The following is a 26483-nucleotide window of genomic DNA, read 5'->3' on the forward strand; positions in this document are numbered from 1 at the left end:
ATCTTTTTGTTACTGTTCCCTTTGTGCTTTGACAAAAGGAAAAAATGCCTGAGCAGAATTCAGCACATCTCTACGCGCAGCTCTCCACTGTCAAACCCTGCTGTTTGCAGAAGAGATTAAGGAAGGAAGGGAGAGTGTCGTTCAGCAAAATGACTGCTCCCAACTGACTCTGTACAAAGAATAAGAATGAAAAGAACATTTTCCAAGCATTGCAACTGTTTCTCCCTGTAAGGCATAACATACATAAGCTTCTATGCAGCTGTAACTCCCTCCTGATCAAAGAGGATTTCTCATAAAGAAGGACAGGCAGGGCTCTTTACCAGCCAGCCTTTAGAAGTGTTTGCAACCACTATGCTCCATTTTAATTTTGTATCACTGGAGAAGGCGGCAGCTAAGAAATAAGGCCATCCACACTGAATGTAAGCAAACACCTACCCAGTCCAGCATCTCTGCCCCTCAACATTGGCCTCAAAGAACATAAGACACTCTTTGCTGGGTGGAAAGGTAGATATGAAGTGTGCAGTCTGAACGCAGGTGGGGAAGGAAAAAATCCTGTATCTGTGCTGTCAGCACTGCTTTTCTTCTGGCTGAAAAAGCAAAAAGCTACCAGCAGCTCTGGTGTGATTAAGAGTGTTTGTGTTTTGCAGCTCTCCTAACAACTGGAGATCTCTTCAGGCATCTTGGCACGCTTTGCAGCCCATACTAGTTCAAGCTTCTCCCTGGGGAGAGAGAAGTGGAGCAAGATTCTACTCTCTTGGCCATTTTTCATCTAGAATGCAATTTGAATTATTGAAATTAACTTAATTATGTTTACCAAGTAATAGCCTAAAGCAGCCTGAGGAATTATTATAGTGAAACAGTACAGTTGCAGCAAGGTGTTCAGAGCCATTCCAGTCTGTGCTTGTTTTCTAGTCACTCACACATGAGAAAACTGCATCTTGAGCTTCCTTTACTGAATTTTCTGATTCAAGAAAGTTATTTTGGAAAATTAAATGTGGGAAATATAGAGATGAGGGTCTGCTGGATGTTAGCAGGTCTAGGCTACCTGTATCTTCTAACCATTCATATATGAGCAGGAAGTATAAGTACAGTTCTGTATTTCAAAACAAATTTCTTGAAAAATACCGCCTTTATTTAAAAATTGTCATATATTGGAAAACAGTAGTATGAGTTGTTATGCCAGACAAACTCATTCCATTAACTACATATACATAGCACAGAGTCAGGTATGACTCATGGGAAACTCAAGTACTAAGTCAAATCATTAGTAAAAAATTTGGTCATTTTTCTAGAGACCATCAGTATCATGTTTATTTTATACACCTAATTCTGTCTTTGAATAGCACTGAAGGAAAGCTGTGATCCCAGCTGAAAAGGAAAAACACAGCACATGTCTGCTGAGTGAATTATTAAAATTATAGCCCTTAGGAGAGTGTGTGTGTGTGTGTGTGTGTGTATCTAAGCCAAATTCTCAAAAGCTGGAAAAAGATATGGGAGACTATAATGTAGCATTCAGTATCTTTGTTAGACTAAGCCAGATGTAGTCAAGTTTACAATACAGGTAACTTTTTCTCTCCTGTAAAAACAAACAGAAAACCTGTAGGTACATACCTACAGGTATGATGTAAAACGGTAACATACAGTAACTATTTTTAATAGTGATTTATACTCAAAAAAAGGCAACCCCAACTATGTGATGAGTTCAGTTTTAAAACTTATAGTGGGTATACCCGCAGAGACAACTCCGCCTGTGAGGCTGGAACTGGGCAAAGCCCAAATCACTTGATAAAACGGGGAGTTTCAGAACAGAGTCATTTGCTTTGCATGCCACTACCCAATTCAGCTAGTATAAAAACAAAGAGGAGGGTAAAGGGAACATATCCTATGCTGCTGACCAGTTCAAACTTATCTGTGCTCCTAAAAGCCATCATCATCACTACCTAGATGAGACTGTCATCCTGCACACTCAAAATTATGTTTTTATTTATGCATCTACCTTTTTTCCTCTGTCAATTTCTATTCAAGAACTATGCTGCAATAAAACCTTGCAGAATGTGCACCTTTGGTGCACTATTTGACATTTGTTTCAAGTTTAAAACCAGACAGATTTTTTCTGTATCAATCATATCGCTAGCACACCACATACAGTTCTCTGTATTCAGCCTTAATTTGCATTAACACTGAAGATACCACCATTAAAGGAAAAAAGTCGGTGTATGTTTATAAGAATCACAAGTAGGTACATACATCCTGACTATAAACCAAGACTAGAATGTATATTACAAAGGATGAGGAAAATCTCTGGACTTCTGAAAATGTCGATATGCAGGACTCAAAGAAAGGCAGAAATTAAAACACAAGTTCTTAAAAGTTCCTCCCCCCAGTAAGAAACAATAAAAACCTTGACGTGATGTTTAACTAAAAAGCATGTTAGAAATTAAAAAGATATTGACAATTAATTTGAGTAATTCAATAGCCTTAGATATTCTTGTTACAGTGGGAAAAAAAAAAAAAGGAAAACAAAAAAAAGAACGGAATCTTGATTTCTATATGGAATAAAGAAAGAAATTATTCCTAACAGGCTTAACTCAGTCTTCTTCAGTACTCTTAAAATGACTCATTTTCACAAGAGCTCATAGAGTTACGAGCTATCCCAGCTTTCTACTATATACTACTCCATAACTGTGGTAGAGAGCCCACAACAAATCCTGTATTTCAAACAGCTGAAAACACATAAAGGATTGCCACCTTTACGAAAGCAGTTCATTGGAGAAGAGCTCTCCCTTCACTGAAAACTGGAAGGACTGGTGAAGAAGCAACTTACTTTTCTTGCAGAGTCAACTCAATCCATGGCATGTAAGATATCAAAAGAAGACTATTTAACGGAGAAAAAAAAAAAGTTTCCTTTTCTACAAGTAGTGTATTAATATTCCAAATATACCTTTGTTGCTAAAATCATCAATCAGCACAATTTCTGCCAAGTATTTCCTTGGAGTTCTCTTAATGACACTGTGGACTGTCCTCATGAGTGTGGACCATCCCTCATTATGGAAGACAATGACAACGCTGGAGGTGAGCAGGTTATCATCATAATGCCAGTATTTGCATCTGTAAAAAGATTTGACTTCATTAGTTTTGACATTGTGATTTACAGAACTGCTTAACACCACCTTCGTGCAAATGAAACCTTCCCTGATGGCTATCCTTCACATTAAAGAGAAACAGGATATAAAAGGTAATATAGTTTAAGTGCATCACAGAGGTACAAGGCCCAAAGAGCAGCTTGCTTCCAGCCAGCAAGCCTTTTTTCTTCCTGAAAGAGGTAGGATACAGCTGGTGCAGGACGACTCCTGCCTCAAGAGCTACAGGCTCTCTCCCGTGTGGGTGGATGGCACCGCACGGGCCCTGCCGAGAGACACCCCTGCCAGCACCACCACCTCGGGCTTCTGTGGCCAGCAGAAAACAGTGGAAGAAAAGCCCCAGACTTCGGCTGCCAAGATGGGGGTCCTCTTCAAAACATCAGATATATGAGGATGTAGGATGGTCTGTGCATTTGGCTCACCTACGGCGTAACACACAGTGAAACAGTGCTGTTTTTTTTCTAAGCCTCTTTAAATCAGATTTACCCAGTAGAAGGACTGTCTATAACATGTTTCTGTTGGCTTTATACAGACCACATGCAAAATCTGCATGATTAGCAAAGTTACAAACATTGCTGTGGCAAGGCAAAACTCATTAATTTCTGCCCTTTCACAATAAAATAGATTTAAACGTAGTACGTAAACTTGCGAGAAGTACAGCAGCACATTGAACGCTCACGTCAGCTGCTCTGCATAAAACTCTCTCCTTTTGCAAAAACTGTCATCAAAACATAGCTGCTTGTGGGAAAAATGTAATCCCACAGCAGACAAGATGTGATCTTTACTTATTATTCATGGTTAAACTTTCAGGTATAACAAACTTAGCTAAAAAAAACAACCTTACCAAATCCATTCAGGCCTCCATTTCCCTAGTCAAAGTGCAGTCACGTTTCACCAGATGCAAGAAGGTAACAGCTTTGGGCAAATTTGTGCAATTGTACTTAGTTTTTTGAACGGATACAAATAAAAAATTTTAAAAATAGGCTGCCAAGGACAAATTTCAAACCTGGCCCAATTTCAGTGGGCTCCTTCCTTGAAAGAAAGGAGAAGAGGGAAAAGAAACAAACCAAAAGAGAGGTGAGAATCCAAACAAAAATAGCGCAGGAAACTCAAAGGAATAAAGTGAGAAATTGAACACTGAAGGGCTATCAAATTTTAGAAAAAGGCCAAGAATTTATAGATCACTTGAAAATGTAAGATCTATACAGAATTTTACAATAAATGCTATCAACAGTAACAAAGAACACAAAGTTTGATGAAAATAAACTGTTTCTAACCCTACAAATGCATTGAATGGATATTCAAGTAACAAGTTCAATCAAGAACGTATCTGCATATAATACACATCTTTCTAGTAGCCAACATAACAGATCACAGTTGCGTCAACCGAATGTGCATGACTAACCAGCATCAGAAAGAGTAACACAGGAAATGTAACTATTGCCTATGTTCATTCCCATTCCATTTTTCAATTTAAGCATCTGTATCAGTGGGTTCCAGCTTGGCGTACCACAAAAAAGCACTCCTTTATCCATTTAAAACATGTTGCATTTCAATTTCACTGTGGACCTGGACTCAGGTCATTTTTCCTGAGGGATTACAGATAATTTAGAAACAAGCAACATAAGTAATTCAGCCCATCCTTTCCAATATTTATTAATAACATTTATCAACAATGGATTTCATTTGCAATTGTAAAGTCCCTTTCCCCAACTGCATCCCTAAATGAGACTGTTCACAGTCTCTCTAATTATAGCCAGTCCAGGTATTTCCTTGCCTGAAAGTCTGCCTACCTGATCACTAGTCCCTCTTCCAACTATAATAATACAATTCCTATCACTAAACCCAGAGACATAGCACTTTTGATTTCAAGTCTCTATTGGAGAGAATCTGAGTTTTCGAAGACAACTATCATGTATTAAGAAATTATTATTGATAAATAGAAACTTTTACACTTGTGGATGCACAAACTTCCATAATTATCTTTCTCTATATACAATAAAAAGCTTACATGCACAGAAACATTACCGTGGTTGAAAATAAATTACCTTAATTATCAGAAATCACCAGAGGTTCTGAAACTAAACTTAATGTGGAAAGAACTCACATAACAGATCTATAGGTATTTAAAGAGCATTTATTTGGTGAAGAGGGACATGTTTTACTTGTTGCCAGGGAACAGCATTAATATGTATTTCTCACCCACCGGAAGAAAACAGAAATTGGTAGAAACATACTACTAATTTTGGTCCTGGGCAAAAGGAAAATTACAGAGTCAAAACAGTCTATTACTAAGTCTGATCTAACAAGGCATTTCTTCCCTTAGTCAGGTACACTGTAAGTAACCTCTGAAGCAGCACAATTGTTATAAGTATGGTTTACCAACTAAAATCCTCCAGCTCAATTGTTTATATGCTTGGAGTAGCCACAACTAATCATATTTATAAGCTACCAATATACAAGTGCTAGACTGAAGGTTTAAAATGCACGGTTCAGGCCACTGATGCTTTCCTTTCACAGATCCCTCTCAAAAGATTGCAGCCGATTACAGACCGCACTACTTCCATTTGTAGCACAAGCATTTAAGCTGTCGACAACTTATTTAGCCATTTACAGAGGTAAAATAGATATGTTACCTAGGTGCATTAAGTTGGCTGTGTAAAACAAAGATTTTTCCATACTGTGTTTAATAACAGATTAATAGCAGAACTGTATTGCTTTACACATATATTCATATGCTTGGATTAATTTTGGTGATACAGTTACGTTAAAATGGAGGAAAACAGGGTGTTATGCATTCAAAATCAGCATGCCAGCTGAATACCCTTCTAGAGCTCGATGCAAAAGGCTGTGGAAATGAATAGCACCTTTTGTCTCAAAGGAGAAGGCGGTATCTGATGCACGTCGCACTGTGCCACTGACCTGCACCTTCAACAGTTTAGCTAGGAAACTTTTTTGCTCTCCAATTAACAAAGACAGACAGCTATGACATTTCAGACTGCCTTTGACAACAGAAACAAAGCAAACACTGCAAAAACCCCCAGATTTTTTGGTTGCTTATTTCCCCCACTTCCTGCAGTGTAGGTAAGTCATATTCAGGAACAAAACAGTGAACAGTATAAGAATGAAAGACAGTAAGTAATTTCACCTAATTTTAAAAAGTCAAACCTATTACAAAATCTTGAATTGAACAACACATCTGTGAGCAATTTATAGGCATTTTTTGATCTGTATTTAATACATTTTTAAAACATAAAACCAGAGGTCTACACAGGATTTTTGCTACATATCCAACTTAAGCTTCTCAAATCTGTCAGCACATTTTACTTTTTAAACTTGAAAAATTACGTGTTGCTAAACGTGCCATTTGCAAGCCATAAAAGTCCTACACATTTATACCTCTAGTAAGATCACATTTTTAGGTTTTTCCAGAGGCTTTATTTCACTTATTGGACAGTCCACAGACTGACTCATCAAGCCCATAAGCTCCAACAGGCTGCAGTAACTCCTATGCACAATCTTGTCTCTCATCTTGCACTGAGAATTGGAGGTTTGAAACACAGAAGTTGTTTTAGATATGTGCAATCAACAAATATTTTAAGCTCTGTGGCAATTTTTTCCAAGAAGTACAAATGTTGTTCAAGGATTTAAGCAACAAAACTCAGGAGCCTCTACTCTCATTTCCTTCACACCCACAGGGAAGGAAGTGGGGACGAGCCTTTCTTCAGTGGAGCAGCACTGACATCCAGTGGTTGGCAAACCAAATACCAAGAAACCATAAACATTTTCCTTGTGTTTAAGTGGAATTTTACAGTATTAGTTTCCTGGTAAATTTTAAGCACCAGAAAAGGAAAATAAAAAGGCTGAATTTCCAGACTCATGCTTCATTTTTAAAAGATAGGGTCAAATAGATATGGGTATCCAGGTGACATCTGCAAACTATTGAAAATTGGCATGGGCAGATTTAAAGTACAAAACGGTCTGTGACAAAGAGGATTTAAATATGTTTCAACCTCTAGCTTCATCCCCTGGGTGCTGCCTGCCACATACAGTAGCACAGTGCCCCTTCAGTGGTGATACACTGTGAACCAAATTAGTAAACAAGCTCACTTAAAAAAAAAAACATTTTGAATTCTTATTGGTATAGCTGAGAGGATGGCAAATGGCAGCAGACAGGTAGGAACGAGAGGGTAGCATCCTTAAGCTAGCTTTGCCTCTAGACACTTCACATCACTTTTCCTGACCCCTGTAAAGAGCTACTGTATGGGGCGAGGGGGAGCAGGCACGCACAGCTCCGTGAAGGGCTGGCAACACCCCCCCTGGGCAGCTGCAGGGAAGAGCAGCTCTGTTTGCTTCCTCTCCTCAGGGAACTCACGCGGGACAGGAAGCAACACCTTCAGATCAGTCCATGAATAAAAACTTCCCATCCCCAAATCAGCACCGGTATTATGAAGCAAACATGTGGACTGACTCATCACTGGAATGAGAAGAAAGCCTTTGAAAGACACAGTAGTGATCTAATGAAGAAACAGGGTGAGTTATATTTATTTTGACTATTAGCCTGCATACTTAAGATATGAATTAGTCCTACTCCTTCCCTCTCTATCCCTGGGAGGTGTTGGAGAAAGTTTCTGGAACTTCTTCCCCCTGCTCCATCGTGGTCCCCCTCTCACAGGAGACAGTCCTCCACAAACTTTCTCCAACATGAGTCCCTCCCACGGGCCGCAGTGTTCCCCACACTGCTCCGGCGTGGGTCACCAACCTTCTCCAACTGGATTCTCTCCCACGGCTGCAGCCCTTCCCGAGCTGCTCCGGCGTGGGACACCCCCACATGCTGCAATCCTCCCAGCACTGAATTACAGCAGCGGGGCTGCTTCTTCCCACAAGACCCCGGCCTTCTTTGAGCACAGCACCTCAATCATCCAAGCAGAAGCCACAGGCCATAAATCAATGTCTGCTCCACCATAGATCTCCATGGGTGGCGGGGGGGGCCGCCCTGCCGTCTCCCCACAGGATACAGGGGGGTCTCTGCTCCGGCACACCTCCCCCCTCCTTTCTTCCTCCGTTCCTCCACTGACCTTGGTGTTCATGCAGCTGCCCCAACTCCTCCTCACCAGTCCCACTGCTCGTCACCACGTCCCTTCTTAAATACGTTATCGCAGAGGCGCAGCTGATTGGCTCAGTTTTGGTGCAGAGGTGGAGCTGACTTGGAGCTGGGGGAGCTTCGAGAAGCTTCTCACAGGGAGCCGCCCCGATAGCCCCCTCCCCTGCCACCAAAAAAATTCCACCACTCACTCAACCCAGGACATTCCACCCCTCACCTCTGCAAATCACGTATTTAAGAATTAAGACTTCCAACATTCAGTACAGAAGATAGTATACACAGCAACAACAGAACAAAGAGAAAACAAAACCAAACTGAAACAGAGGGGGGAAAAAAAAAAAAAAAAACAACAAAAACTTCCCCAGACCCAAATAAAAAATAACATTGACAAAATACCGAGACACAAAATCCACCCATAGTCCCTTCACCACACCAGGAAAAAAAACCTCCCCACAATTACAACTACAGACATTATAAAGATTATTCTACTAACGGAGTTTGGTCTGTATTTTGCTCATTACCTCTCCTAATTAATATCCTTATCAAATCACAACCCTCTGCCGCACGTTGGACACCAAAAAGGCTGTCATGGTTTGAGCCTTGTCAGCAACCAACGACCGCAGCTGGTCACCCTCCCCCTTCCCCCTCCCCACCTGGGAATGGGGGAGGGAATTAGAGGGGTGAAGGGAGACTTGCAGGCTGAGATAGGAACAGTTTAATAATGGCAATAAAACGAGAGCTATGATGATGATAGGAAAAAAAAAATATATATATATATATAAACAGGCAATGCACGGCAGTAATTGCTCCCCACCCGCTGACCAATCCCCAGCCCGTTCCCGGCCAGCGACCCCGAGATACCAAGATCCCGCAATCGCAATCCCAGAAGCGAGAGAGAGAGCGAGCCCCTTCCCGACCACCCCTCCTCTATACAGTGAGCATGACGTGCCATGCTATGGAATATTTCACTGGCCAGTTTGGGTCAGGTGCTCTGGCCGTGCTCCCTCCCTGCTCCCTGTGCCCTTGCGCACGGGCAGGACATGGGGAGTCGGAGAGTCCTTGAAGTCTCAGCAGCAGCTGAAAACATCAGTGTGCTATCAGCATTCTTCTCACACCAAACCCAAAGCTAAATCCAAAACACAGCACTCATCTAGTCCCTGAAAAGGAATATTAACTCTATTTCAGCCCAAACCAGGACAGTGGGAACAGCACTGTTGGAGACCATGCCACACCAATGTCCCTGTCCTTCAATCATTAAGTTGTGCACCAGCCCTAACAGGCGAGGAGCTCTTTTATGGGGGACTCTTCTGCACAAGAAGCTGGACACCTGGGCTGGAACGCTCCTTGGCTCGAGGAAACTTCTGCTCTTAAAGCTTTGTACTCTATTCATTGGCTTGCTCTTCCTGCTGTCCTCTGGCCCCACAAATGTGATCGTGAGTACAGGCTCCAACCACTGCAGTTGCAGATGTAGGCTCAAATTTCTGCAGGCTAAAAAAAGACCAGGCCAGAGGCTGCTTCTCCTGGAAAAGTAATCCTGCCATCAAACAAAAATGCAAGAAGTGAACAAAGAGAGCACCTCGACAGCAATTTAAGGGTGAGCTCCAACCACACAGATACTCAGAAGGCAGTCTGAGATCTTGAGTCGACAGAAGTGCTTCTCCTGTTATCCCAAGTTCCTAACTTCCCTAGCATACCAGCACCTAAACTCCACACAGAAGTAAGAGGTATCGTGGCTGCAACCTACTCTATCCTGACACTATTTTCCTGAGGTCAACTATCTAACTAGCACCTGTGCTTACCAAAGGCACATCAGGCTCCTCTATGGATTTTAAAGCACTGTACTTGTGTGCTCAGATCAAAAGGTTGCAGCACAGATTTCTCTGAGATAGCAAGCAGCTGCCATCGCATTCCTGTAACTACTCCAGCAGCCAACTCCTAAGAAGTTCAACTCAGTTGTTCCAAGCTGAGAGCTCTGAATCAGTACAAAGCTGAGGTTCTCAACTCAGCATTTATCCTGAAATTGTAACTGACATCAAAAAATGGCATCTCTCTTCCCCATTAATATAAAAATGTTCACAATTATAAATTGTATTTTAAGTTTTATTTCATGTTTAAAGGGGTATGAGATTCATAGTGATAACTGCTTCACAGTGCATGCATTTTTCTTACTCCTTGAGAGGGTCTAGCACTAGCAGAACCCAAAAATAAGTTTTCATTTCATGTCTGTTTTCATTTGCAGCTTTCTTTTCTAGTAAGCCCTGTTCATGTCTTATAAGGAGACAGTCATTCAGTAGACAGCATGCTGTTTATATACTTTAACACTGAATTCAGGGCTGCTTGTTATTTTAAATCATCAATTTATTATGACTGCTGCAGGAAACTGCATCTACCCCCTAGGAAGACGGATGAGAGCTTCTTTCACAAAACACCCTCAACCGTTTGCTCATCTGTACGGTCGTCACCACCAACGTCCTAGCTGAGACGGGCTGCTTGTTGCCTGCAAGTCAGAGGGATCACTGCCTAAGTCTAGAGGAAACAGAAACAGATTACAGAACTGGGAATTTCTTTGTAAAGATACAGCTAAGTAAATATAATGTCAATGCTGCATTTGCTACCTATGAAGCCTTATATTTTTATGCATCATCAATATCAACATAAGACGATAGTGGTCAACTTACAAAACAGGGGTTCTGGAAGAGAGCTGAACAAACAACCCAAGAAGGGCAGTTTGATCATGTGAGGTATTTTTTTTTTCCTTCCACTTCAGTAAACAGCAGCAAAACCTCTACTACACACTACCTAACAGCTTAAACCTATGCTGAAACAGCATTTCTTATTTTTACATTAGCTACAAGCTTTGTCTATTTTCATTCCTGAAGCAGCCTGCAAGGCTATGTGACTGAGTTTTGCGATTAGTGTCCCTGGAAGCACAAGCTACATCTCCTATCATACCTCTGAAAGTGCTACGATCCAAATTCAGGGCAAGGTTTCTACAGAAACCAAACATTAGGGCTAACAGGAAAATTAAAGGAATAACCTTTGCATTTTTTTTAATCACAAGACTCTTGCTCATAGTATCACTTGCCCAACACTGAAAAAGTTGAAGCAAGAAATGCTATAGGGCAGGAGAGCTGGGGCAGCTAGAAGGCTAAAATAAATTCCCTTCCTCAGGGAAGGGGAAGCCACCTTACAGAGAGATGGAGCCAAACCCCTCTTCCCTGCTTTGGTTTAGGCTGGTACGGTACCTCCCTGCATGTCTCCAGCCCTTTTGCAGCACAGCAACACACCGTGCACTACCGCAGGGAGATGGGGCAAGCACAGCACTTGGGGTGCAGCTGCGGGTGACGTTGCTGTGGGTCAGCTGCACGAGAGCAGTTTGCTGCCATGCGCTCCTCTCTTCCCCTCTGGAGCAGCCAGCGTGCTGCCCTCAGAAAACACTGGTAAGAAGCTACAACTTGCTGCATATGGCAACTCACATTATTCCTCCACTGAGTTGGCCACTAGTTTAGGAAGTTAGAGTTTGACGCGTTTGTTTATGTACAGCTCAAAAGAGCCCAGACTGTGCATGATTTTGGATTTATCAAATGCTGACAGAGTTTACCTGACATAAAAACCAAAAGGGTAGAAAGAAGTTTGGAGTGGTGGGTTCAGTCCCAAAGAAATACTTTTATTTCCACCACGCCTTGCTCATCAGATACTACACCTTGAAGTTACTTCACATGCTCAACTGAACTGAATTATAACTTATCATAGAATGGTTTGGGTTGGAAAGGTCTTTAAAGATCATCTAGTGCCAACTCTGCTATCACAGGCAGGGACAGCTTCCACCAGACCAGGTGGCTGAATGCCCCGTCCAACCTGGCCTTGAACCCTTCCAGGGAGGGGGCAGCCACAGCTGCTCTGGGCAACCTATTCCAGTGTCTTACCACCTTCACAGTAACAAATTTCTTCCTCATATCTAATGTAAACCTACCCTCTTTCAGTTTAAAACCAGTACTCCTTGCCTTATCACTACACTCCCTATTAAAGAGCCCCTCCACACCTTTCCTGTAGGCCCCCTTTAAGTGCTGCTCTCAATCCACCCCTCGCCCAGCCGGGGTTTGTGCTGGGGACTGCCCCGACCCACGGGCAGGCCCTTGCCCTTGGCCTTGTCGAACCCCATGAGGTTTGCCCAGACCCACCTCTCCAGCCTGTCCTGGTCCCTCTGGACGGCATCCAGCCTGTCGACTGCACCAAACGGCTTGGTGCCATTGGCAAGCTTGCTGAGGGTGCACTCAGTCCCACTTATATAGAGCAAGTTTACTTAAATGCTCTGCCACAGTTAAGTTCTGGTTAACAGGAACAAGGCAGAGTGTAAGAAGTTAATTTATTTTTTTAGTTTCACATTCAAATTACAACTCGTTTGACTGAATGTTTCCTCCATTTGCCCCAAAATGCAAGACAGCACCTGGAGGGTTACACAAGCAGCTGCAGGAAACCTCTTAGACTTTCTCTGCCCCCTCTTCCAAAGTCAAGGTTTAAGGCAGAATTTAAATATACTCCAGGTGCCACACTACACATTTTTGTGAAGTAAGAGGTCCTGCTCAGAGCTTGGTCTTCTCATTTCAGTTGTACACACAGAGGTAAGTAAATCCAGTTACTGATAACACACCCGGTGTCTCTGTCAGTTTCTTTGTACTCTTCAGGTGAACCACTTCTCTGTTGAAACTTAAAATTTAAACACTAGTAGCCAACACTAAAAAGACACGGGATCCATCTTCACTGTAGTTTTCACTACTGGGACCTAAAACATTAACAGAAAATGTTTGGTTTTGCTTTAAGGCCAATGCTTGGAATTCAAATCTTTCCTGACCACAAGGAGATGCTCTGACAATACCTAGCTAATTATATTTTAAACACATTTTTCTCCTCCAGAAGTCTTGCCAACGTTAAGGCAGCTGATAACTTGCAGTGGGAAAGGCAGCCTTCCTGATTTAGTGTGACCACTATAATTCATCTGGTTCTCAACCCCAGCTCTCGCTGAGGTGCACAAAGATTTATATTCATTCTATAAAATTAGTTTTCTTGGTTACAGAACAGTTCCAGCGTACTATGTGGTACTTGAATAAAAGATTTTCCCAAGGTACCATGTGAAATGAAACCGAAGTCCCTAATGCTCTGTTTCCAATGACACAGATACCAACAGTAATTACTAAAATCTTTTTTCATGTAACATTATCAAATATGTAATTTGCACAGTGCTATAATTAAGGAACTAATCACATTCCTGAAGAAAGCAGGCTCCACTCCAGAGCTTTTCTGTTCAATCTCCTTAGCTACAACAAGATTGACTGGACAGCTAACTATTTATGGTAAGAGAACGTATTAAATTCATGTTATTTGCCCAGAGTAAAAAGACCATCCATTTCTAATGAGCAGTCAAGATTCACCTGCCTTATCTCATACCCTGAGTAATTGTTTACAACCAAGATTTTGGTATTTTTTTGACTCAAGTACAGCACCAAAAATTTTCTACATAGTTTGATATTTTTATTATCACTTGGATGAACCAAAGGGTCCAAGCTGTCACCATCAAGCTATAATAGGTAAAAATATCTTTACTAAAAGCTCTGCATGTGTGTATTCTTAAGTAAAGTCAGAAGTCTTTATTTTTGGCAAGAATTCCCTCCTCTGCTTGTACTAAAAATAATAATTAAAAAAAACCTCAAAACAAACACCCTTCAAAACTACATGTAAGATTTTAAAAAACACACTAATTCTCATTCCCTTTTGATTTGTTTTATAAAAAGTCAGGAACTGCAAAAACAGTTGTTCAAAAGTACATTTCTGTACACAAGGAGCATTGTACTCAAGTAAGAAGAGTTACTTTTTCAGGTTTTTCAACAAAAGCTTACTGTCAGTTGTTCTGTTTGAAGTGAGAAGGTGACCCATGGCAACAGATCCCATTATTCAAGTATGAATTTGTATGGCCCAGGGGGCATGCCCTGTAACAGCAATAACGTCATTAAAAAGGAAAGGTCAAACTGGATAATCCACGGAAGGAAAAAAAAAACTTAAAAATATTTATTTTGCCATGATCAGACTGACAGATGTGTGTAGGCGATGAAGCTGAAATTCTGGCTCATGCTGGTGAGCCGACAGCAGTTATCTATTGCCATATTGAAAAAAAAAATCCAGTAAGAGATTAATTTGTCTCATGCCATACACATTCACAAAGGGTCATGATGCTTCCTCTCCCAGTCAAACTACGGAAAATTCTTGCAACATTTGTTAAAAGAATCTGTTAAAAAAAAAATAAAATCTACTTAAATAGAGTCGTAAGACTAAAACCCTCTGGGTCAGTAAGAATAATCTGTGAGCAAGTCTTCCATGGGTTGGATAACAACAGCATATCAAGCCTGAGCAAATCATGTTGAGCACTGATCTGTTTCTTACAGCCAACACAGTTAATTACCCTGGCATGAAATCTGATCAACAGTACGAACATCCTTGGCTTAAGGGCTCTGCAGCAATATGTTAGTTAATAGGACAGATAGGGAGTTTCACTGAGCATCACTTAGAGTATCATTTAAGAAAATGCTTCTTGACTGAAATTTCAACCCAAAGTGCAATAAGCATGACCCAAGCTCAGCAAAATATACCAATGGAAATGGCAGATGTGGATCAGAGAGTTCTACTGTGAAACTGAACTTCACAAAGGAAAATCTGCATTGCCAATTAGTGTTTTTGAGATAAATGAAACTACGACGACACTACTGCAACTAATGCATTGTAGAGACATATTTTTTAGAAGTACTGAATGCAGATTATTTGGAACAACTCCCACTGCTTTGGCCTTGTATAATCAGGCACAGCAGTTGAAATGAGCCATACACCTGACAGCCTCCTCCTGGAGCTCCACACGCATAGCCATCAGTGATTTTGTCCATTAGGCAGTTTTCTCTCCCTTTTTGACTCTTTCATAGAGAAACCATTATTTCAGTGTTTCCTAACACCTGCCACAAGAAGTTCATGATTTCAGGTGTTACAACTTTGCCAAAAAGAGCCTAGGAATGGCTTATTTGAGGAGAAGCTCCCCAAAACACAGCAACGGACCATTCCCACTAACAGTAAGCCGAACAGGCATGGCAGAAAGCCCAGCTGGCTGCACCAAGAACTCCTGATGGAGCTCCAATGCAAAAAGAGTAAGGAAGGCAGACGCATGGACTGGCTACCTAGGAGTACAGAAATACTGCCTGAGCAGATGCAGAGAGAATTAAAGGCAAAGCTCCAGTGGAGTTGAAATCCATGAGATGGGAAGGGCAACAAGAAGGGCCGGTGGGCAAAAGGAACACTGAGGAAACCATGTGTTTACTGCTGAATGAGATGCAACTTAGTGTCAAAGGACACAGAAAAGACTGAGACACTCAACAGTTTTTACTTGCAAGGTTTGCTGTCACACCTCCCAAGCCCCTGCATCTAAGTGGCAAAGTCTGCAGAAGTGAAGGAATATCCACCATAGAGGTAGGGTGGGTCAGAAACCACTTCACTGGACATACCACAGCAAATGGGATAAATACAGCACAAGTCCGTGGGGCTGGACGGGCTGCACCAGAGGGTGCTGAGGGAGCTTGTGATGTTATTGTGAGGTCACATTCTACCATTTTTTACAAGGTCCTGGTGCTTGACAGTGGTTCCTGAGGACTGGCAAAGACAAATGTCATGCCCACCTTCAAGAGGGACGATCCAGGGAACTATGGTCAGCCAGCCTAGTCTCAGCCCCTGGAAAGATGACAGAGCACATGCTGCTGGAAGGCATTTCCACGTGCATGAAGGAGAAGGTGATTGGGAATAGCCAGCATGGTTTTACCAAGGACACACCCATCATCCTGACCATGAAAAAGCTTCCAACTCCAAATTAATACCTTCTCCCCTAACAGATCAGCTATTAACAGCAACCACTGGAAATAAAAAGCATAAGGCTACATCCTGCAAGGGTCCACTCAGCATAACAACCTAAAAAGCAAACTGCAGTTTGACTCTGCCTTGTCAGAATGACGCCAACACACAATGACAATATTTAATGCTGGGATTTGTATTAATATTTTTTTAAACATACTGAGATTATTATACAACACTTTCTGCTTAGATAGTCATGCAGCAGAACTAATGTATTCCACAACAACGTAAGAATGAACATTTTGCATTGATTTGACATGACCATTAAACACAGACTTCATGCAGTTGGACTTCTAAGAGTGATAATCACTTCACTTGGGTATCTATTTTAAACCTATTGAATCGGAGGACTGATTTTGCAGGTCTCTTCTGTTAGGCTTTTACCCACAGCTCCAAATGCCGCAGCCCCTTTGGCCAGCACTGTGCCTGTTTTGCCATGCCTTTATCTCTAGCTATGCCATGGAAAGCAGTAAAACAGATCAGAAGAAGCACAACAAAAGTCTGGCCTAAGGGCTCATTCAGCATCTCATATCCTCAGCCATAGGGCTGAGAGGACATGGACAATTTATTTCTTATTTTTTTCCAGATGGAAAGAGGGAGAAAATAGCTGGATTTTCCATATCTCCGGGAAGTTGCAAAAAAAAAGAAACAGAGCTTCAGTGCCTGTATGAGAAAATGGTATAGAGCAGCATGTTTTGAATTCATTAGTGCCTGATGAAGTTTTTAGAATTGATTAATTTTATCCAGGAAAGACTGCCTTCTCTGAAATAAACTGGAACCAGATTACTTGAGCTTAAATGTGCCAGGGATCTAGCATGAAGACAAGGGGAAGACATTGATAGAACCACACAGAAGTAGTGCCTGCCCACGCAGGACTTGGCACCTACAACGTGTGTGGAGGAACTGGAGGACCTGAGAGGACAGAAGACACAGACAGGAGACTTCCATCACCTGAGGGGACACAGTGAATATCAACTGTTCTCCAGAGACTACCGTTTCAGGCATCACTAGTTAGTGTTTCCAGGGAGGCAGCACATCAGAGAACTCACATGAAAAGCAGGACATTTTGAGTCGTCAGCACAACGTGGAGCTCAACTGAAGACTGAAATACGTGTGCAGGAGCCATGCTCTAATTGTAGCCACAACACACTGAAGCTTTAATTCCAAAGAGAGGTGTCCTGGTAACAGGTAGCACAGCGCTTTTTCAAAGACACCGTATTAGAAGCTGAGAGTGTTTATCGCTAATCATAAAAAAAAGCCTAGACAGGAACTAGGGAAAACCAGCATGATTAAAAACCAGATGCTGTTAGCAGTAAGACAGTCATTCTTTAAATGCACAGGGTGGTATCCAAACAAAGAAAACAGAAATGAGCACTAATTCAGGCAAACTGAATGTAAATAATAAGATAGATTAAAAAAAAAAAAAAAAAGGCTACTGATGTATAAAAGCAGCTATTGAATTTATGTTTTTTCAAACACCACAAGTAGAACGCATGCCAGAAAGTCTGTTGGGCTGATAGATGACCAAAATTAAAAGAGATCACTTCAAAAGCAGGAAAGCTAAATTCAATATTTCTCTTGAACTCTCTTAGCAGTGGCCAATGACAGATAGCCAGGGAAGAGAACAAAAAGAGGGCAAGCATACAGTGATACTTCCCATTATATGCTCCTATCTTCAGCTACCTAAAACCTAGGGACTTCGTAATTTGGACAGAACAGATACCTGCATGATAGCTTCTACTGGATTCTTCTGCCATGAATAGCCTGGCTGCTTTTTCATTTGTTTCATAAACCCAGTATTTCCAAAAGAATGCAACATCAATTGACCAACTATTGTGGTGTATAACTATTGCTGACACCAACTTTGTTATCAAATAAACAGAAGCAGCAAAACATGACACCAATTTTTATAAAAGGGCACTGGGGAGCTAAAGAATTGCAGACCACTAAGTCTGACTTTAGTGTTGAAAAGCAGCTAGTAATAAATAACAAAATTAGTAAACCACAGACACAGCTTTTGTTGAAGAAAGCCATGTCACAGAAACACTATCATCTTTTGAAGAAATCAAAAACTATGTGGACACAAAGCCTTTGATGAGATTCTTTGCTTGCTTTATAAGTGAAGTTCTTCATCAAAGTATGGCAGGGTGAGGTGGGAGATCTCTTAGATTACTAACTGCTAAAGTGTAAAAACTGTCTATTCTAATTTTTTAGGCAAATTTGTGACTGTAGCAGCATAAGTGTCTGTGCTGTGAGCCAAGCTGTCCACCTCCTCTTCCAGGTCATTACTGAACAATAAAAAAAGCTCTTGGCAGTTGCAATTAAAATGACTACAAACAGCTGCAGAATAATTCAATGACACTAACTGAGGAAATGAGCTGGCAGGAGAGCTCATTGCAAGTGCAAATGAATGTATGTGTAGTGTTAGATCACTCATAGTGTGTACACTCAGTGATAAGACCCTAAACTTGGCATTACCACTCAAAGGGGGGGGGGAAAAAAAAAAAAAAAAAATCAATCTTGGAGTCAAACATGGATAGCTCTCTAAGCAATTTAGCTTGGAGTTAATGAAAGGGCAAATAGCATGGTAGGAATAATAAGGAAGGAATATGAAACATTTATATAGTAGCTTGATGTAGGTATTTCCGATATTCCCATATCGCAGGGCAGCAGAGTAACAGAGGTACATGGCAGTATCCGGGAGGAGAGATTAAATAAACACCGTGTTCTTCAGCCTGGAAAAAGTCACTGACTCAGGATGTCATTAATTCCAAGAGTACAAGTGCATTTAAAAGGCAAGTCTGTGCACAGAAAAAAGTCTATGAAGCATGACAATCCTGTTGCAATTTTTGGCTCAAGTGTCCCAACCCACTGGTTGCCAGGAATGAAACTTAGTCTATTCTTGTATGTTTTCTCCCAAGTAGATGTTATTGGCCAGAGCTGGAGACAAGATTGTCAAGAAAAATGATCTCTGGTCAGATCCAGTACAGCTATATTTTAAAAATCTCATTTTATTTTAAAATACTCTGGATAAGTGGCTCATTATGCTGGAAAAAACAATCAGTTCTTGCTATCCCTAGCAGCAATACTCTTCAGTTACCATTTTTTTTTTTTTTCCCCCCAGAGGGCACACCTTGTTACCTGACAGCATTCATCCTCAAACCTAGGTTCATTTTTTATTTCCCCAGCATGGTGTGTTTATCTTGAAACAAGATCATCCAGAAACTTTATCACTCTATTTTTACTGCAGGTCTACCTCTGTGCAGACTACTGATCACACACACACACAAAATATTTATGAAGCAATCAAATTAATATCCTTCTTCCCTAAAGCTGCCATTAGTTTTATCACAAGTCTGCTAGGAGGCAAGGACAACATGTAAAATTCAATATAAATGACTGCTCTTAAAAGTAAAAGGCTGCCACCTATCGGGATAATAAAAAAATTTACAAAAAGGGTAAAAATCACCAAGTTTTAAGAAAAAGTTTTCTTCCAGAAACTGTACAGAAGTTTTAGACAGTGTCTGCTAAACCCTCTCTACTTCTTTGCAAGTAGAAATAAGGTGGAAAGCAAGTATTGCTTCACTTAAAACCAGTTTTATGGCTCCTCTGGCCCTCTTGCAGGGTGCTGAAAGGCTGCAGTGAGATGATGCCATCTTCAAAATTTTGTGTGCTGACTGTTATGTATCTCCATAACATTTGGTTAACCATTGATTTTGTTTAACCAAACCTAGGACTTGCTGTATGCCAACAGAAGTGCTTCAACCTCAAAACAGATCGGTTAAAATCCATACAGCAAGAGTATGCAGGACTGGCAAAATGGAAATATTCTGATGCACCGGACAGAAAACTTAAACATGCCATCTAATGTTATTCCTCTCTACAGGGCACAGCAAGGGTTAAGGCTTTTTACGGCAGTTGAGACTGCCCAGAGCCAGCAGCAATGTTCCTACTGAATCAAGAAAGGCAGCTGGCAAATCATCTTGGCAATGTGTCTGACTCCAAAGTCACATCTAAACATAGCAGGATTGAATCCCCCTTTGTTGGCATTTCTCCTCTCTTCCCCCTCCAGCAGGGACAAGCCCTAAAGTTACATGTCTTTTAACCCCAGAGAGAGTTCTTGTAACACCATTTCACTCCGGCTAGCACTGACTGGGAAAGCTGATGTAATTCACTGAAGAAACCTGACTGCTTAGGGTGACACTGAAAAATTTTGATGCTTAAAAGGAAGAGAAGGTTGAGGTGAGGTCTACCATTTGAATGCCTATGAACAAATAATCTGGTCTTTGCCTCAAATATTTTCGTCAATTAGCAATGCCAAGATACTATTAACCAAAAAAAAGATGATTATACTGTGCTTCAGTAAGATTAAATTGAATGTTGACCAGGCTTATCAACAAAAATGGCTTTTGGGCTTCTTGAACAGATCAGAGGGAGGAAAATAAATGGTGCATCCAACAGGCAATCTGCTACCTTTTGCTGCATTCCTCACCCATATCAAAGGATGAGCAGGAAAGTATGCTGATACCTGAAAGCATACAGCAATATCAGCCAATCTTACATTGCTTCCCCTCTCTTCTGCCGTTCCCAGGAGACACATGGAAGCTATAAACCTTTAACCTATTTAAGGCAACTGCAAGCATCCCAAGTATTCAGCACAAAATATTTGATGTAAAGTTGACTGAAGGGTGCCTTTTGTTAATATTTTTCATGCTGTCTTGTTCGCTTGCTTAGAACATTAAATAATAAAACCTAACTTTGATTTGAGCTACTTACTGGCTTTGACCTCCAAGGAAGACTTACCTGCAAGTGTGCTTGGAAGAAACTGTTTCTAAAATTAATTTTTTCTGCTCTGATTGGTCACATGGCTGTCCCTCCTATTCCTCAAAGTACTTAATTCTTCTTTGGGAATTTCTATTTATTGCTCCCCTTCAGAACAAAAGTAAGGACAAACTCTGAGATTATGCCAAAAATACTTCAAGGAAGCTACAGGTGTGGAACTATTTGGTGGATATGTAGGCTCTCCGATGCCTGCCACCTTGGAGAAAAACAGAAGGGAGGGAGCACTTGAGCTCTGCTGCCGAAGACACGGCTGCTCACCCGGGCAGAGGCAGCCCAGTCCCACCCGCACACCACACGCTGACATTTCTGCTTTGCTGTCCTGGCAGTGCAGAGAGCGAGCAGGACAGCCTGCTTCCAACTCCTTCCCCCTCTCTCTCTTTCTCAAGAAGGCAGGGCCAAAGCAAGCTCTGCTAATCAACTCCTGGCACTAGCTCCCCTCTGTTCCCTTAATCAAACACCTGACAGTGAAATGTTTTTTCCCAGTCAGTTCCCTTAGTCCTGCTGCCTCCTACAGAAGGGGCCCCAGTGGCTGCAAATGCCTCAGCAGAAGCAGCAGTGTCTAGGGAATAACCTCCTAAAAGAAAACGCTGATCTGGGCGGGTTACCCAGATTATTTCTTCCCCTTCAGAAAAATTTCTTTAGTGCAGAGGTCCAACTGCTCACTGCCATGAAGAAAGAAAACTGAAGTGAACCCCAGGACAGCCAATGATTCCTTGCCACTGGCAGCAGAGGGGCATGGTCCTCTCCTCTGACTTAAAGGTTTCCACTTGCTGGAAGTCACTTGAGAAACACAGCACGAAGGAAGGGAAACTGTATTCTGTGCACTTTTCTTTCAGTGAGTACCCACCAGGTAGTAAAATTCAAGCAGCCATACTTGCACAGGCATGAGTCAGACTCACAGCTGGCCACGTCTCTTCTACCTCACAAAATGGACAAGCACCCACTATAAAAGGCCACAGCAGAGCCTCAGTAACCAGCCAGTGACCAAACAGATCAGCTGCAACATCTGGAAACATACAACCCAGAGGTTGGCACCCAATCCATGGACTGGCATAGTTCCACTGCTAGGTATGAGGGGGGAGTGAAAACAGGCAAGTACCTCATTTCATATCTAAATTCATATGCCATCCCCACCAAATGCAAAAAAAAAAAAAAAAAACCCAACCCAAACCAAAACAAACAAAAAAACCCAACCCAAACAACAAACCAAAACCCTCTATCCATCAATCAGTTTGCTCAGAGACCTGTCCTTAGCTGATAATTAACAAGGAAAATTATAACAAACGCAGATTAGCCTGAGAGCAAATTTAACTCCAGCGTATACCAAAGATCAGAAGAGACTGTGTAAACCTGTCAGTAATCATTGAACAAACGTTAATAACTTCCCCCACATCAAAGTAGACATCCTCCCAACAAGTAAAAAATTTTTTTTCTAAGACTGCTTCCTTCTTTATGACAAATGCAGTGAGTACTGTTAGAAGACTACTCTTCCTTTGGCTCCAAACCCCAGTATGGCAGATCTAGACTTCTGTTAATGCAGGTAATTAAGCAGAATTATTTAGAGGGAACAGTATTTCTTTGATTCTGTTCTCTCTATTTATCTAGTTTTAATCTTTAAAGCATCAGGGTGAACCTAAAACTTATTAAGCGAACTAGTGTAGGAATTTCTGAGGGAAATAATAAAGAAAATCATTCTTTCCTAAAGACAAATCTTAAGAAGTTATGGATTAAGAAAATATGACAATGAAGGCTGTGGCTGGACCTGGAACATGCAGATAGGCACTAAAACAGATGACTTCAGAGATAAATCAATATAGATTAAGTATTCATGAAAAGAATCATTGCAACAGCATTAAAACTAATATATAGAAAGATTTGGTATAGTACAACACTCCTGTCTGTCAGAACAAGAAGCCTGAAGTATTTGGCCTAATTAATAATATTATTTTAAGCACCAATTAAGATATATGGAAAGAAAATAACTAAATCCTGTAAAAACAGAATTAAAAGGAAACAAAAGTTTGCTTACTCTTCTTGACGCAAGTCATTAACGCTCCGATCTAGTGAGATCATATCACTTGCCACCATATTAAACCCAAACTCTTTAATGCTGGCTTGAATGGATTCTTTGTAATCTGGTCCTAAAACATATGGCTTCGCTTCCTCTCCAGGGCCACCAACAACTCCATGAGGCTCAGGCTCTTTGGGTTCAAAATTACCAAGGACTCCAGGTCGTAGAACAGGATCTCGGTACACAAATGTCTGAGGCTTAAATGTGAGATACTGCCTCTGGATGATGTTTTGCTGTTTGTTATCACCACCACCATGATGATTTAGTTCATTTTTGGCCTTATTTTTCCTTCGAATGGATTCCAAGTCCACTTCCACACCTTCAACATGAGGCCAAGGTACCACAGGTTTGAACTTCTCATTTCCTAGTCCATGGTCTCCTTTGTTTGGCATAGGTCTGTTGGCTTGTTTGTCATCCTATATATACACACACAAAGAAACAGTAGGAGATCATATAAATTGATGACCCTTTATTTATTTAAATCCAGTACCTTAATGCACTGAGAGTTGGTACTAAATATATGTTAAGCAAGAAGGGAGAAGTCTCTGTTAAGGTGCTCAATAAGCACTTCTTACTAAAGCCTGGCTGCCGGAGAACGTCATCAGCCGTTGTCCACACTTACCTTGGTGAATAGGTCATGGAAACGGCCTGACGCCCAAAGCATTCCCAAAGACCAAATGCCCACGTAGGACATGTTAACTTGAACATCGTTCGGGCTGCACACCAAACCAGTGTGCAGTGAGCTCCAGCAGAGCATTTTATGAAGGAGAGGGTGGCATGGAGGCAGTCAATGCCGTGGTGCGGAGCACTGTGGCCCCGGGGGCATTCTTGGACACAGGGTGTTTCTGAGGCCACGTGTACCAGCTGCTGGGACCTCTACGGGGTCTCAGTGATTGCTAGATACAGCCTCAACACACTCCAGTGCTGGGAAAAGAGTGCTGTGACTACGTGTAATCTGGCACGCACATCTGCGGCAGCCTCGAGCTACATCTAATCCCTACCCTTCACTCCCCTGACAGGCTCCCACTAAGCGTTACCCCCCTCTGCTGCAACGGCAGCACTGTCTGTGGAGAGCCACGAGGCGAGCTGAAGGCATCGGGAACAACAGGCCAAAAATGAGCTGCAGCCCTGATCTGATCTGCTGCACGGCCACACAGACAGACCCGCCTGGGGAAGCAGTGCCGGGGCTGAAGAGCTGCCACAGGCACCGACACTGATTATCTCCTGCATGCTCACCGAAAATAACTCTGCCATTTTACAGCCCTTCACCCTGCCCCCTCACCAGGAGATCTGAAGTTCTCCCTGACAAGAAAGGCTGGGATTTTGAAAACTGCTCAACATTTTCAGTGATGTCAGTGGAGTTAGAACAAGGGTGGGTGATTTTGGAAGAAACTGGACAGAAAGGCTCTGACGTGTCTGAGTGTGATGTCTCCAGAGTACAACAGCCCCACCCATGAATGCTCCCCAAAACACACAGTCATTGCTTTTTCCAATACTACTGTCCAAGAGGACAGAAGAGAAACATTGCTGAAAGTTCAGATTTCCTGCTAATACGATCTGTTTGTAAACAGGACAGATTTGTAAACACGACAGACGTTAGATCACACTGCAATCTGCAGAGAACACCACACACATTTTAGTAACGTCTCACTATCTATTCACAAATACAGAATCAAACAAAAAATTGAGAACAGAAGACTGTCACCTATTCAAACCTGCTGGAGTCAGGAACAGCTTCACAGATCAGATTTCTCAGAGGCTTGTCCAGTCACACCCTGAAAATCTCCAGTTTCTCTGGACAACCTGCTCCAGTTGCTTGACCAGTCTCACAATGAAGGTGTTTTTCTTCATACCTCAGTAGACGTTTCTCATGTTGCATCTTGTGATGATTGCCTTTTGTCCCTTCACTGTGTACCCCTCAGAAGATTTTATTTCCATTTTCCCTGTAGCCTCAACTTTTGAGGGTGAAGAGATGCAATTAGATTCCCCATTAGACTTTTCTCCAGCCAAACCAAGCCAAGTTCCTCTACCCTTTCCATGACTGTGTCACATGCTGCAGCCCTCTAGCCTCCTTAGCATGTCTTTGCTAGGTACTCTCCATTTGTTAACATCTCTCCTGCGCTGGGCAGTGCAGGAAGAGAAACCAGACACAGTGCTCCAGACGCAGGCTTGTTAATGCTCTGTGTCGGGAAGCAAACCACATCCCTTTGCTTGGTGGCTAAGCTCGTCCTCATGTAACCCGTTATGCAGTTTGCCTTTACTGTGGCAAAGCAACAATGCTGACTCACATCCATGTTTAACTAAGCCACACAATATTTATTACTACACTGCAGTATTTTCCTCATATATCATTCTGCATAACAGAACTTCAGAAATGAAAAAAAATCCAGTATAAAATACGTCTAGGTTAACATGGTAACAATGGGAGTTAGACTGGTTCCAATTCAAAATATTAAGAGTTTATTCAAGAAGCTTTCTGACCTTTCTGCTTGTTCTGCTTTAAACAGGGAAGACGTACACAGTGCGGAAGTGTTACATTATTCTGTTCTTCCATCACTGTTTTTTGAGGAACTCAGAAGCCAGCATGAGGAAGGGAAGGGTAAGGGCACATGGAAAGGCACATTTTGCATGGAAGTAGAAGGCTGCCATGGATCTAAATAAAGCCCTGAGAGGACTTTTGAGGAGAGCATCATCTCACGCTCACCCTCGATATCAAAAGGAAGGCTTTGGCACTCGACTGTCAGAATGCTGATGAGCACTCAGCTCTTACCAACTTGCTAGTTCCTGCTCCAAGTGCAGAGGCAGCTATAAAAACCAACAAAACGGTAGGCATCATCAGGAAGGATGCTTAAAGACAGCATCAGTTTCGATAAAATCTTGAGGCATTCATGTCTCCAGTAATATTTAGTCCTGGTCTCCGCGACTCAAAAGAAGTTAGAGAAGGGACAGAGCAGAGCAGCCAGAATGAAGGAGAAGACAGACAGGTGCCTTGAAATGGAAGACCAGAAAGGCTGTGCAGTTTGGAAGTGTGATGGCTGAGGAGTATACAACTGAAGTTCAGAAAACCATGAAGGTGATGGATAAATCGAATAGAAACTCACTGTTTACCCTAAGTACAAGAACGGGAGGCACTTGACAAAATTGACAGATCAACCAAAAAATGTTCTTTGCACAGTGATCTACTGAAATATGCTGCACGGGAGGCTGTGGAGATACAGTACAAACAGCTGAATAATAAGGGATGAGACAACGTGATGGATGACAGGTCTAGAGTGGACTGTAAAAAGGCTGCTGGGCAGGGAGGTACTTTCTCAAAACTCTTAATTCAACAACTGGAAGAGTCCAAAGGGAAGAGGAGCATAGAAAGTAGTCAGGTTTACATGCTGAC

At 41.9% G+C, this 26483-nt stretch overlaps 1 protein-coding gene across 4 annotated transcripts in view; it reads right to left on the reverse strand.

Annotated features, from left to right (window-relative positions):
* GALNT7 (polypeptide N-acetylgalactosaminyltransferase 7) overlaps window positions 1-26483 on the reverse strand; it is a 75592-nt gene that overhangs the window by 22379 nt on the left and 26730 nt on the right. For 3 of the 4 annotated variants that reach the window (XM_032983911.2, XM_032983909.2, XM_032983908.2), the window contains exons 2-3: window positions 23054-23511; window positions 2942-3108 (exon numbers count right to left, since the gene is read on the reverse strand). In XM_032983911.2, the coding sequence (XP_032839802.2) occupies window positions 2942-3108; window positions 23054-23511 (625 nt within the window). Of the gene's footprint in view, window positions 1-2941; window positions 3109-23053; window positions 23512-24800; window positions 24925-26483 lie in introns of those variants that run through there. The other variant, XM_032983910.2, reaches the window with a different exon arrangement.

Source organism: Tyto alba, unplaced genomic scaffold (assembly GCF_018691265.1).
Source record: "Tyto alba isolate M040663 unplaced genomic scaffold, T.alba_DEE_v4.0 Super-Scaffold_6, whole genome shotgun sequence".
NCBI lineage: Eukaryota > Metazoa > Chordata > Aves > Strigiformes > Tytonidae > Tyto > Tyto alba.